Here is a 13783-nt window from a genome sequence, read left to right on the forward strand (position 1 = left end):
TATGGTCAGGTTTGACTTGCCAAGTTCTTTTCCCGTTAAGGTTTTAAACCCATGTGTATTTCAAGGGAAATCTAATTTGTAGGTTTCGGATTCATTTACACTCAACTCACAAACGTGGTTCTGTGATCGCCTCCATAGCTGGTGTACAAGAAGCCACAGGAGCTGGTTTCCCTTCCTTTTAACAAGTTCTTGTTAGAATGCTTGCTTTGAAGTAGGTATTTGGATCATGCTGGAAGCAAATAGAACTAAACCCCAAGAAAATGTAAAGTAAAATTTAAAAACCAAGTTCAAAACGTTTTTTTCTTGCCCCAGTAATTATACTTTTTAAAGAAAAAACTCTTAAGCATGGAACCATCCATTTCAGCCTTTTAAGGATGATGTCACCACCTGCCTACCTAGATGAGGCTGCGTCTCACAATGCTTCTGTCTTGCAGGATGACAAGAAAATCATTTGTGAGTAGGTGAATTTCTCTGCTCGGCCCCTGCCCTGTGCACTTTGCCACTCCACTGACTGTGCAGCTGCTGGGCCACCCACCCTGCTCCACCATTCCCACTGGGACTCCACTGCTGGTATCCTGTCAGCTGTCCTTTCTGCCATAGGCATTCCCATACCTACTGACTCCTGCCTGTGTCCCTGTCTTTGGAGCTCCTTAGTTCTTGCACTTCACCCCAGCCACAGCTTCCTGTGCCCCAAACTCCTGATAGGATAGATTCCTTGTCACCCAGTCATAGATCCCCAGTGCTGCTTTTTGTCTGAGGTCCACAACTGCAGACCAATTGGTGCAAACCTTGATCCCCGTGCTTTGGCCTCAAGGCAAGGCTTCTGTGATGACGACTTACTTGGTAACTGTCTATACCACCCCAGATGGTGGACCTACTTGCTGACTCTGGCTCCTCTCTGTCACTCTGGATTGCTCTGAATAAAAGAACCAAATCTCACCGACATTTCCATTACCCACTTCCACAATGTGAAGCCATCAGCAGTAGGATGAGAGTGTTGATGAGACTTCGTGTCCTTGTGGATGGCATGAGCAGTGCTTAAAAAGGCAGACCCTCTCTAGCAGTGCCAGCTCTTGTCCAAACATCAGAAGTAAACAATTCTCCACAATGAGAATATGTCGGTTTGTCCTTTTTCCCCCCCTCTAAGAGTGCCTGCTTGGAATAGCATATCACACCCCAAGGACTGTGGCAATTCCAAAAAAGTCCTTTACCAACTGTCGCCTATACAAACAACTCCTTCCAGTGCTTGGGAGTTCACTTCAAGTGACTTTGCAGAAAAATAGCCCTGGATGCTGCTAAATGCTGGGATGACTCATTAAGACAGTGGTGAGCTCTGAGTGGTGAACAAAGAGCTGAGATATATACCACTAAGAGCAATTAAGACTCCAGCAGATTCAGACAGACTTTAAACTGCAACTGTTCTGAGGAATCTACAACTAATTCAGCGACTAGCAAAAGAGGCCCGTTGATGACTACTCCTAGTATGCTCAGACAATGTGTGTCTGTATATAACTACAAATCTATATATGTTACATATAGCTGTATTATTTATGTTGTATGTATTACTGTATATAAAAGCAACAAAACTAAGCCAATTATGCATGCCTATGAATGATAAAGCCCTTTTCTAACCTGCCTGGAATCCCTTACTCTCACAGTTTGAGAGAGGGCAGTGCATGATCCATCAGAAGATAATCATAATTATCTCACAGCCATCAGTTCAGGAGTCCCTAGAAAGGACTCTCTGACTGCTAACGACAGTCACTCATTCATTTTCACTCATTCACTCATTCATCTATCCATCTTTACAAGGTGACAACCACATGTTAGGAAACATTTGAGATTCTCTCTTGGTTGAGAAAGAATTTCTAGGGATAAGAGTACAAGGAGAAACAACATCTTTTTTCCATTTCCCTATCCTCACATTTACAAATCAAAGCAAAGGTAGAAAGCAAATTATTTATATATGTATGTAAAAAGTACTCAAATGCCTGTAACCTGTTTTTTCCTAATCATCTGCCAAATTTGCCTTTTATTTAAAAAATAATTTTGACATTTTTCATCCTCCTACTTCCCAGCTCGGTCCTTTTTGGTGACTGAAATAATGATGTTTTCAAAAACTAGTATAAGTTATAAATAGCTTCTACTAATGGAGCAGTGTCTCTTTTCTCATGACATTAACTCTTTCAGTTAACATGTATATACAACATAGCGCGATTTAAAATGGTGATCTAAAAGAAAAAAAATTGAACGTTAGTAAATAATATGCATGCTTAAGTACTGATGTCTGGAACTTACTTTGAAATGCTTAAAATAAAAAGAGATGGTTGGCGAATGAATGGAGGATGGACAGATTTGCAACAAAACAAGAAGAGTAAAATATTAACTGTGGATACAGGTGGTGGGTATATGGGTGCTCACCATAAAATTCTATCAACTTTTCTGTAAGCCTGTGTGTTTTATGTTACAAAGTTTCCATAGTAATGTTGGGGAACAGGTTCATCAAAAAGTCATTTCCACCTCTATTTCTTTTACACATTTGTTGATGGTATATTCATTATTTCTCTGATTTTGGAAGCTCGTGAAATTTTATGTTTTTTCTTCTTAACCTAAAAAGGAGGATGGTGAGTACAAACCACCTGGAATGCAGAGAAGGTCTAGGGGGAAATATTGAGAGGAACTGCTATCGATTAAACTGTGTTTCCCCCTCAAAATTCCTATGTTGAAGCCCTAAGCCCAGTGTGACTCTACTTGGAGGCAGAACTTTTAGGAAGTAATTAAGGTTAAATGAAGTCAGAAGGGTGGGGTCCTAACCTCATAGGATTGGTGGCTTTATAAGAGGAAGAGGGGGATTTCTCCCACTGAGAAAAGACCATGTGAGGTGATAACAAGAAACTGGCCATTTGCAAGCCAGAAAGAGAGCTCTCACCAGGGACCAAATTGGCCAGCACCTGGATCTTGGACTCCAGGACTGTAAGAAAATAAACATCTGTTGTTTAAGCCACTCAGTCTATGGTATTCTGTAATGGCAGTCTGAGCTGACTAATACAAAGCCTGGACGTTAACCATCTGTGGATATTTAAGTAGTCTGCATGCAATTAACACAGAGGGAGAAGATCTGAATCAGTACATTCAGAATTAGAATGATGGAATGTTGTAGCTGGAAGAGGTTTCAGCAACCATGTCGTCAAAACTCTCATTTTACAGACGAGGAAACAGAAGCTCAAAGAGGTCAAGTGATTCATCTGAGATCCTTCTGAAAGATTAGTGGCAGAGCCAAGGATTTTAAGCCCAAGCCTCTTGACTTCTGCTCTTTTCACCACACCACACAGCTTCAGTAAATCAAACCCCTTGAGCCAAGTGTTAGCAGCCAAAAATCTAATTTCTTTCCTTTTACTGAAATCTATTTCAAGAATTTAGCTCCATTTTTCTGACTTTGTACTTTTCCCTCTACTCTTATTTTTTTTATTACAAATCAATTTACTCACACAGAATAAAAATTAGAGCAAAGTCTTCTGAACAAATAAAAAACGTGTGTGAGTACACAAAAGATAAGTATACACGCAAAAACATTTAAATTTGGACAAATGGTGACTCAATTATTCGTTTACAGCAGAGGCCTGTGTGCCAAAGACAGCATACGTGTACATTGGAAGGCATCTTACTTCCCAGTAGTTGCCTATTATAACATATAAAGGCATTTTAGAAAAATAATAACAATGTATTCATTTTCCAAATTAATCATTTATAGTCTAATTTAGCACAGTATTACATCTTTACATTTAAAATATCCATTTGATAAAACACTCTCATAAACAGACCAAGAACACCAGGTTAATGAGCTTGTGTGTTTTATAGGGCAATAAAATAATATGTTTTTATAACATTTAAAAATAATATAAAATATAAAAATTGAACAGTATAATAATTGAACATTATTTTTTTAAAAAAAGTTCTTACAGACATTTTATTTAACTTTTCCACTAGGTAAACTGGAGTGCGTGAAGATAAATACTCTTAATGATGTGGATACAGTGGAAATATGCCAGTGACGTCCAGAAATGGTAATAATCTATTATTACCAGTCGATATTTAAAACTTCTTCTTTAACATTTCTTTAATTTTCTGCATCAACTTAGTTTCACTATACACAGCTACTGAATTGGGCCACAAGACAATCCATTCCATAATTTTTCTTTTCATATTTATGTCAGCAGTAGTTCGAATCTACAACTATATGGTGTGCTAATAAAATAATTGATTCGTCACCACTGAATCTTTTCAAAAGAATGTGTTGCAAGCTCTGAAGATAATTACCAAAGAGTAATTTCAAAACTATTTTGAGTAAAGGCAGCACTGTTTGGAACTGGAGAACTATTCAAGGACATTTAGTTTTGAAAGACACAGACTCTGAGCAATAATGCTCTGGTTATATTTGAAAACAAAACAAACAACAAGAATAATAAAACTAGTCAGATTGCTTCTAGCTTCCCCTGCCTTTTTAACGTGGCTAGAATGATGTTTGCATTGTCTGGGGCTGTGGTCCACTCCTAATGCAATAACTGCATTGAAGACAATGAGATCTTGCTTTTCGAGCCTTCACCCAAAGCAGAATCACGGTTAGTGGAAAAGACTGGAGAATTGGAGAACAAAGAATCTATTTTAAAACCAAACCATTATTTACTGCTTTAATAGGCTGTACAGTCTAAAATGAAATTCATCCTCCTTATCCAAATAAGTGAGAAATGTGAAGACGTAACTGAGGTAGGGTAAAATTAGTGATTACCTCACAGGCATTGTTAGCGGAACTGAGGCAGCTCAAATAGTCCTTGGGAACTAAGTAGGATTCTCTTCCACCTTCCTAGGTGGCGATGCCCTGGTGAGACTTAGTTTTGAAGGAGGCATTGCCATATGTCCCACAGACTCAGAATCCTAGGGACAAAAAACACCCCATCTTCTCATTCCTTACCTTCTTCTGTAAGACAATCTTGGCGGAGCTGTTTCGATGCTGCGAGAATCAATTCTATATTTAAAAAATAGACAACAAGGTCTGAAAGATACATGCACAAGTAATGTGGTTTAAAAGAAGACCCGGGGCTTCCCTGGTGGCGCAGTGGTTGAGAGTCCGCCTGCCGATGCAGGGGACATGGGTTCGTGCCCCGGTCTGGGAGGATCCCACGTGCCGCGGAGCGGCTAGGCCCATGAATCATGGCCGCTGAGCCTGCGCTCCGCAACGGGAGAGGTCACAACAGTGAGAGGTCTGCGTACCGCAAAAAAAAAAAAAAAAAAAAGACTTGAATTCAAGTTCCAGCTCTACTACTGTGTGAGCTCAGAAACAATTAACTTTCATGAATCTCAGCTTCCTCACCTGCAAAATCATCATAACATCAGCAGCAGCACCACTGCTAAGACTTACGGAGTTCTTACTACATTCCAGGCACTGTTCTAAGGGCTTTATACATTTTAACTCACTTAATCCTTAACAAGCCCATGGGAAGGTACTATTATTAGTCACATTTTCTACATGAGGAAACTGAGTCATGGAGTAATCTGCCCAAAGATAACTCTTATTCCATAGGGTTGCTGTGAGATCAAATACAAAATCAATCAGATGATGAGGGATGAAAGGGATCTTTGTGATCATCTAGTCTTAAACTCTAACTGTAAATATGAGGCATCTAAGGTTCACAAAAGAGCTTAACTGAAACCACTGAACCTTCCTAGATCTTATTCTAGTGGACTTTTAAAAGCACCTCTTTCCTATTTTGCTTTTCTCTAAGTAATTTTCATAACAGTCTTTCACTTACATTTCTCTAGGGTAGAAAAGTCCGAAGAGTTGTCTTCTACTTTTTAAAAAACAGGTTAGAAAACTCAGGATACCTCGAAGTCTGCATGTAGTACAGCTGGACAGAAGGTCAAGGTCAAGTGTATGATAGTGATAATGATGACACAACTAAGATGACTCTGACACCACCTCATTTATCGCAACCTGATTCTCTTTAGGTCACTGTGCCAAAGCATCTCATGTACACTATCTCATTTAATGCTAAATCTACCTTAGAATATAGAACTTAAAATGTTATTAGCTTTAAAATCAGAGAATGGCTGAGCCTGAGGTTTAAAAAATGCAGACTTTCTGGCGTCAAGATTCCAAATCCCAGTTGTGTTGACTCAGCCCAAGGTCCTACGAAACAGGAGAAACTGAAGGCCAGGCAGATTAGGTAGTGTGGGGTTTGGGCTAGTCATGGAGAACGGAGCCTTTTCTCTGTGGAGAAGACACACAGGCCCTTCAGTACTTTTCAAAGAGTGGGGGTTAGCCTCAACTCTTTCAGCAGAATGTCAGCTTTCTTTGCCAAGATGGATTTTTAAAAACAATGGCTGAATTACCCTACAGTCCATTAGTCATCCTACAGAAATCTAATGATAGAAAAATGTTCACTTAAGATTTAGTGGGGGGAAAACTGAACCCATTCAGCAGTTCTTGGCCGTGGTCCTTTACTCAATAGGAATGTCCTCCTTTAAAATCACCAGTTATTGGATGTAATATGGCCTAATCTTCAGCACTTGTACTTCTGGAGATGAGAAGAAGCTTCTGACTTTGTGTCGCATTTTTTGTTGTTGTTGTTGTTTTTTAAACTGAGCCCAAATTGCTCTTTTCCTAAAGACTATATCCTGCTTGGGTTGCTGTGGTAGCCAGCTTCCAAGACAGCGCTGGGTAATTCTTGCCCCCTGGCATTCCTGCCCTTGTGTAGCTCCCTCCCACACTGAATCAGGGTTGGTGAAAGTAACAGTATGTGACCTTTGGACTAGGTCGCAGAAAGCCCTGTGATTCCCACCATGCTCCCTTGGGTTGCCAGCTCTTGAATAAGCCAGCTGCTATGCAATGAGGACACTTAATTAGTCTCATGGAGAACTGAGGTCTCAGCCAATGGGCAGCACTAACCACGTTAGCCATGTAAGTGAGTCATCTTAGAAGCGGACGGTCTGGCCTCAGCGAGCACCTGGCTGACACCTGACTGCAATCTCATGGGAAACCACAAGCCAGAACTGCTCAGCCATGCTGCTCCCAAATTCCTAGCCCACAATAATTATGCGATATTAAATGATTACTGTTGTTTTAAGACACTAAGTTCTGGGGTTGTTACAGATATTACAGATATGATACAGTAGATAATGAATACCGTTGCCAACCTTGAGAGCATGCAACAGCTTACTGTGATTCTCTTATCACCCATAAACCACCATCATTCCTTTAGTTATTACACACCCTACTACTATTAATGATCACAGTTGGCCAAAAAGTCAGCAGTTACATCATTACGTCCTGATTTATATCTGGTTGTTATAGGCATTATTATTTTGGGAAGTGATATTTTTCAAGATGATCATATATACAACATGGCTGTCTCCATTTTCTGAGATGCTGACTTCATGGGCTTGCAAAATTCCTGATTTGATACAATTACTGCTAATATATGTTTATCTGTATTTTCTCCAATGCTAAGTTTTAAAAAAGAGAAAATGCTGAGTTTACTTTTTGAAGATAAGTTGTGATGTCGTGGCTCTGACTGTAGGGGAGTGAGGAAGGACCAAAAACAAGGAGAATTTGAAAGAGCAGCAAGAAACAACTCCCTCCGCAGAAATCCAGTCAGAAGTGACTTCCCAAAGGAAGAAATTTTAACAACCTCCCATGTGTTCAAAGGGCTTCATTTCAACCAGTGCAAAAATGTAGCAAGGTTTTCAGAAAGATAATTTAAAAACTAAGCACTGGGCACTGGCTCTCAATTCTAAACAGAAAAGAAATGCTACACATGAATTCATGGAACTCGCCTGGCTGCCAAAAGTTTGATATTTCACACTGGTACTATGGGGAAAGTATTTAAGAGGACTGCCAACTCTGCAACCCTGCTTCTTAAATTAGACCCATTCCATAGTAAAGGAAAGTTACCTTCACACTCCAGAAACTCTTCACTACAAGCCAACTCTGTGCGCGGGACTATGCAAAGAATTGCAGAAAGGTAGGTTTATACAACTCCTGTTACATTAAATACCAGTACACTAAAATACCTGAGAAAAAGTTAAAAAATCATCAAGATATTTCCTTTGTAAAATTTCCCACTGGCTCTGCCTTACTCTGAGCTACTATTTTCTTTAAAATATTTAAAAATAGGTAATACTTGAAACTGGTTTAAAAACTTCAAACTATAGCAAAGGGTAACATTAAATAGTACGTTTCCCTCTGAACTCACTCATCGACAACCACTTTTACCTTCCAGATAATTCTTTGCATAAACAAGCATATGTGTATAGACAAAGACATATTCGTATAGACAGATATTCTCCTCAATTACCCCTCTTAATATAAATAACAGAATATACCTTTCTGTTGCTTTATATCTTAGGTTTTTTTGGTGGTTGTTTTGGTTCAGTTACAAACATATTTTTGGAGATGATTTTTCTATCTTTATCATGTGTTAAATTCACCATCCATATTTGGGTATATTTTTGGTCTTTCCAGGCTTCTCAATTAATCTATATATGCACCAACATCAAACTTTGAATTACTATAGCTTTGTACTATGTTTTTTTTTTTTTTTTTTCTTTTTGCGGTATGCGGGCCTCTCACTGTTGTGGCCTCTCCCGTTGCGGAGCACAGGCTCCGGACGCGCCGGCCCAGCGGCCGTGGCTCACGGGCCCAGCCGCTCCGCGGCATATGGGATCCTCCCAGACCGGGGCACGAACCCGTATCCCCTGCATCGGCAGGCGGACTCTCAACCACTGCGCCACCAGGGAGGCCCTGTACTATGTTTTAATATTTGGCCTGGCTAATTAATACTCCCTCCCCCGATTATATTTTTTGAGAATTATCCTGGCTATTCTTACATATTTGATTTTCTATATGAACTTTAGGATTGCCTATTTAGTCCATCCCCCACTTCAAACTTGGATTTTAAAAATTGGGGTCAGAAGTGATGTATCTTTTTTTGTTGTTGTTGTTAAACTGAAAGCAAACTTCTTTATTGTACACAGTACAGAATATAACGCAGCTTGGCAGGATGCAAACGGCCCTGCGCAGGGGAAAGTATTTCAAATCAACTGGCAGGTTAAAGCCTTTCTGCACTGTAGACTTTCCACACTCTGGAAAGAAGCAAAAAGAAGAACAAAGAAACAAAACCATCAGGGAGGTGCATGAGTCCGATGGGAATGCAACGGAGATGCTGCCGTCCTGTGTCCCGTGACAGCACAGGCCACGTGGCTACGGCAGGGGAGGGGAGCTCAGGCTACAGAGGATGCTTTTCAGTACTTGCTAAGACAGCATAAATCCATCAAAAAAAAAAAAAAAAAAAAACCACAAAAAACCCAACAAAACCCAAACCCGGATAAGTAAAGAAAGGAAAAAACAAATCCTATACAGCATTTACAACAAATTAACCTCTAGCCAGCTGGGGGTAAAATATGCATCTATGTATAGACTATGTGTAGGTTAGAAAGCTATAAATACCGGTTTGGAAAGTCCTTTGATTAGAATAGAATGCTAATTAAGGCCCAAGCTACAGGTTCAACACCTTTGTGGGCTAATTAGCTTCCAAGAGAGGAAAATCTTGTATTTCCATAGCTATAAAATGCACCCCTTATCTCTGTGACCCTCTTCACAAATGTGCTCCTGGTCACCAGGGGGACTGTTTGAGACTGCAGAGCAGTTCCATCAATGAACAACTCAAAGCACTGTCCTCCGCATATGAAGAGTAGCATAATCATTCTTTGTGTGCTAGGTGTCAGGGGAGGCACAGAATCCGATCAGCAGGCAGCAAGGTGCTACCACTTTCTAATTCTTTTTCCACTACTTTGAGCTTAACTTTCATATAGCTTTAGCTGGGTTCTTTAAAACTTTCCCAATGTAATACAGCAATCAGAGGAAACCTTTGTAGAAGTGGCAGGAAACTAAGATGCTACCACTGCTTTACCTGTCAGTGTCGCACGTAAGTCTCAAACCCTACGGAATCATATGCAGCGTTTAAAGTCCAAAATTCAAAGAAAAAGGAAAACAAAACAAACTGAAATGGAAATTGTCATCAGTCATGCCCAGGGAAGAATCCCTACCTAGGGTTTCCACCAGGTGACCAGGTTTCAAATGGACATGACATGTATTATGTACATATGCTTTCCAGAGAAGGCATGTGAGGGAACATGGGGGACTATACACATAGAATCTAAACGGTGTGTCCAGGCTGCCCTGCACACCTCAAAAATGTACAACTCAGGTGCAAATGTTCCATCAGGCTGTCTGGTGCAGAAAGCACAAAGCAGGCAATAAAAGAGGGCTTGTACTTGGCTAAGGGGATGCCCCCAGCAAAGCCCCTTTCAAGCTGCAGCGTCTTCATAAGTTGGCACTGCCCTGTTTAAAGGGCGCAGTGCACAGTTACCAAAAGGTTTGTTTTTTTTTTGCTTTAAATACCCAAACTACAAAAATCAGTTTATAAACTGTTTTTCCAAAACAACCACCAAAACAATCCCCCGAATCAAAGCAAAACAAAATACTGTCAAAAGTGTTAATCACCCTTCTTCTAAAATTAAAGCCATCCACACACACAGCCATGTGACTGGGAAGAGAAAGGGGGCTTGCTCTACTTGGTGACCACATGGCCAGAAGGTTCCCAAGGGTAGCAATGGTTTATTATTTGAGAACCATGGAGTGGGTAACAGCCGTTCATTCTTTTCCCCCTTCTTTCCAGACCAAGAGGAAACATTTCAGATTAAGCTGGAAGAGCTCTCTGAGTTTTAAGATATATTTGTAACCCTTCATGGTTTGAGCCTCCCCAACTTTGCCTACCTCCTCTTCTATGGGTTTGTGACATCTTTTTCAATAAATTGTGCAAATCAGAGCCCTTCTACGTAAAGGCATTTAGTAGTCCATGATCAATGCAGATTGTCACACACTCTGTCCTGGTTTGTGGGTACTAACCTGAACAAGGTATTGCTTTGCATATATTGTCCACGGGAAGGAGGCTCCATTTCAATTGCTTTCCCAGAAACCTTGTCAGGTTCAGAGCTGGGGCACCAGCCTTTTGGTGGTTTTCTGCCCCTCCCTGTTCCCACTCCCCTGCCAAGGTATCTGTCTTTAAGGGTGCCGATCCAGAGACAGCTTGGGTTCTCCAGATAATACTCAAAGGGCAAGCTTTGGGAACAGCCAGAAACACAAACAAAACCACTGCCCTCGTTTGCCTGAATGGGAACTGCTAGCTCTAGGGTTTGGCCGCTCAGCCGCTCGGAAACTTAGTAAGCAAAGCCTTCGGCACAGGGGAGGCTGCTGCAGCGGTCCACATCCAGGAGGTGAGCAGGGTTGTCTTCAAAGTGGGTCAGTGGCAGGGTGTCCTCCTCGCCGAGGTGGCACTCAGACTCCGCTTTCAGGAACGGACGTTGGTTGTCGGGGAAGGCCATGGAGAAAAGGGCATCGGGGTCGCAGACAAACTTGTAGACGTATCGTTCCCCGGCCACCTTCTGCATGATGCCCTTTTCATAGGAATAGCGTAGAGATCGGCTGAGCTTGTCGTAGTTCATGGCTGGCCGGTTCTTCTGAATGCCCCAACGCCGAGCGACCTCCTCCGGTTCTATCAGCTTGAACTCCATGCCTCGGCCTGTCCAGGCAATGAAGTGGGCATTGGCTGGGTCATCAAGAAGGGTAACCAGGAACTGCCACAGCTGAAGGGAACCTCGCCTCTGGTAAGGAGGCCCCTCCCGATACATGGTGGGCTCTTGTTTGACTTTGCCTTCCAGTCTCTCAGGAACAACACAGGTGTCGTCAAAGTACAACCGGGGATCCTTCTCATATGAAAGACTTTCATGGCTACTGGAGAAGTAGCCCCCTCTCATGTAGGACGACTGGCAGTTAGGCACTTCTGAATCAACGCAGTAATCCCGGGGCTCCTGCTTGATTCCCATTGGTGACTGGAATCCATGTGCTGGGGGGCCCGGCATGCCTGGGACCCCATGTTCATAGAGTGGGTCATGGTATTCTTGTTTGAATCCCTGAGGGGGTGGGGGAGGTGCAGGGACGATAGGTTCTGACATTTGCCGGTGGTAATTGGGGCGATTATCTCCAGGAACTCCTGACTGAGGAGGGAAGAGGTGGCAGGGTTCAGACAGCTGTCTCTGAAATCTCTGTTCTGATGGATACTGGTTTTCAGGCATCATCTCTGGCATCTGCAGGGGCTGATGTGGCGGCCGGGGGACCGCAAAGGTTTGCTGCTGTGGTCCAGGTTCTGGAAGTGAATGAGGGCTGGGGGTGGGGCCCACACCTGGTACTGGGCCAGCTGCAGGGGCATGTGCCGAGGTGGGCAGAGTTGCCTGAGGCGGGGGAAATAGGGAATTCTGATGGGTAGGCGACAGGGGGGTGGTAGGAGGGGTTAATGGCTTGAGCCCAGAGGGAGGCTTCCTATCATAGGCGCAATAGTTGTAGAGGCACTTTTCTCCATAATTAGCACCGAGAGCCTGTTCATGGCTACAGGACGACAGCTCAGAGGAGGGGCTGTGCAGCTCCCGTTTGATCTTGGTTGGAGGTGGGGCATGAAGCACCAAGGTATCAGACTGAAAATCTGGGACAAACTGTTCGTCATCAGGAACTTGTGCTTCAGCTAACCAAGCCTCTTGAAGTTGACTGAGATCCTGAAACAACTCTTCAGAATCATGAGCCAGATCTGTGTCCAAAAACTTCCTCTTTCTGTCAATCACAGGCCGCCCTCTACTCTCCTCTGACCGAGATTTCCCTGGGACCATAAAAGGGACTTGTTGATCATAAAAACCATCCATGGTGCTTCCAATGTCTCTAATGTCACTTTGGAAGGTCTCAGCATTGAGTAATTTCTGGGGGGAAAGGGGTCCTCCTGAGGCAGCGGCTCTCCTCCCCTTGCAGCGGCCCTGGGGCGCAGGCGCGCTCACACACGCGTGCACCGGGCCTGAGCGCCTAGGCTAATGGCTGGGCCGAACCGCTCCGGGGACGCTGAACCGCTCCGCGCACCAGCCGCTGGACTCTCAGAAGTGATGTATCTTTATGTCTCACACAATCTTATAAAGTAGGTACTCAGGTTAAGTTTTACCATATGCTATGCTAATATAATATATACCAATTATCTTAAAATTTACATTTATCTAGCATTTTACTATTTACGAATATTCACCTTTATCATGTCCTTTAATCTTCTTAACCACCCTGGGACTCAGCAGGACCTATATTATGACTCACATTACAGATGGAGAGAGAGGCTCGTGGACTTGTCCTCATGGCTGGGGGGCGAGGGTTCTTCCCCCCATACCAAAGGCAGTGAGCACTGTGATTCTCCAAGGAACATTTTACAAACAGGGATGGTTTTAGTTTTAGTGTCACGCTACATTTTAGAAATGTTGGCAGACTATCAAATTATTAAACTTTTAATGAAGTTTAAAACTTATAATAATACTGGCATGAACACAGCGAAATTTGAACTCTCACAAATTGCTGGTGGGAGAGTAAACTGGCATAGCCCTTTTAGAATGCATTTGGGCAATACATACCAGAGGTCTTAAAATGTTTTAGAGGAAAAAGAAAACTGCTACTGGGATTTCTGGGCCACAGGCTACACTTGCCTCCACTGTGACCTCAGATCCTTTGCTGCAGTTGGGCCTGTTTCCTCCCTGTCTTCTGAGTGCCTGGAGCCATGGCTCATCTCTCCCCCATGTGCAGAATCTCCCTGCCTCTTCCTTCTCCTTCCTGCCTCTTTTCCTTCAGACTCTGAATCCTAGGGCTGTG

General features: G+C 42.6%; 2 protein-coding genes across 4 annotated transcripts in view; both read right to left on the bottom strand.

The window, feature by feature from the left end:
- Positions 1–13783, bottom strand: part of SUPT3H (SPT3 homolog, SAGA and STAGA complex component) — a 440189-nt gene that overhangs the window by 53772 nt on the left and 372634 nt on the right. The gene's annotated exons all lie outside the window — the stretch shown is intronic.
- LOC309813670 (ETS translocation variant 5-like) lies at positions 11099–13026 on the bottom strand. The gene has a single exon (XM_082638728.1). The coding sequence runs from the start codon at positions 12805–12807 to the stop codon at positions 11275–11277; it is 1533 nt and encodes a 510-aa protein (XP_082494854.1). The 5' UTR covers positions 12808–13026; the 3' UTR covers positions 11099–11274.

This window comes from Mesoplodon mirus, assembly GCF_964341445.2.
Source record: "Mesoplodon mirus genome assembly, chromosome: 12".
In the NCBI taxonomy this organism is placed as follows: Eukaryota; Metazoa; Chordata; class Mammalia; order Artiodactyla; family Ziphiidae; genus Mesoplodon; species Mesoplodon mirus.

Coding starts and splice junctions, on each gene's coding strand:
- LOC309813670 (XM_082638728.1), bottom strand. CDS start 12,807: ATGGATGGTTTTTATGATCAACAAGTCCCTTTTATGGTCCCAGGGAAA.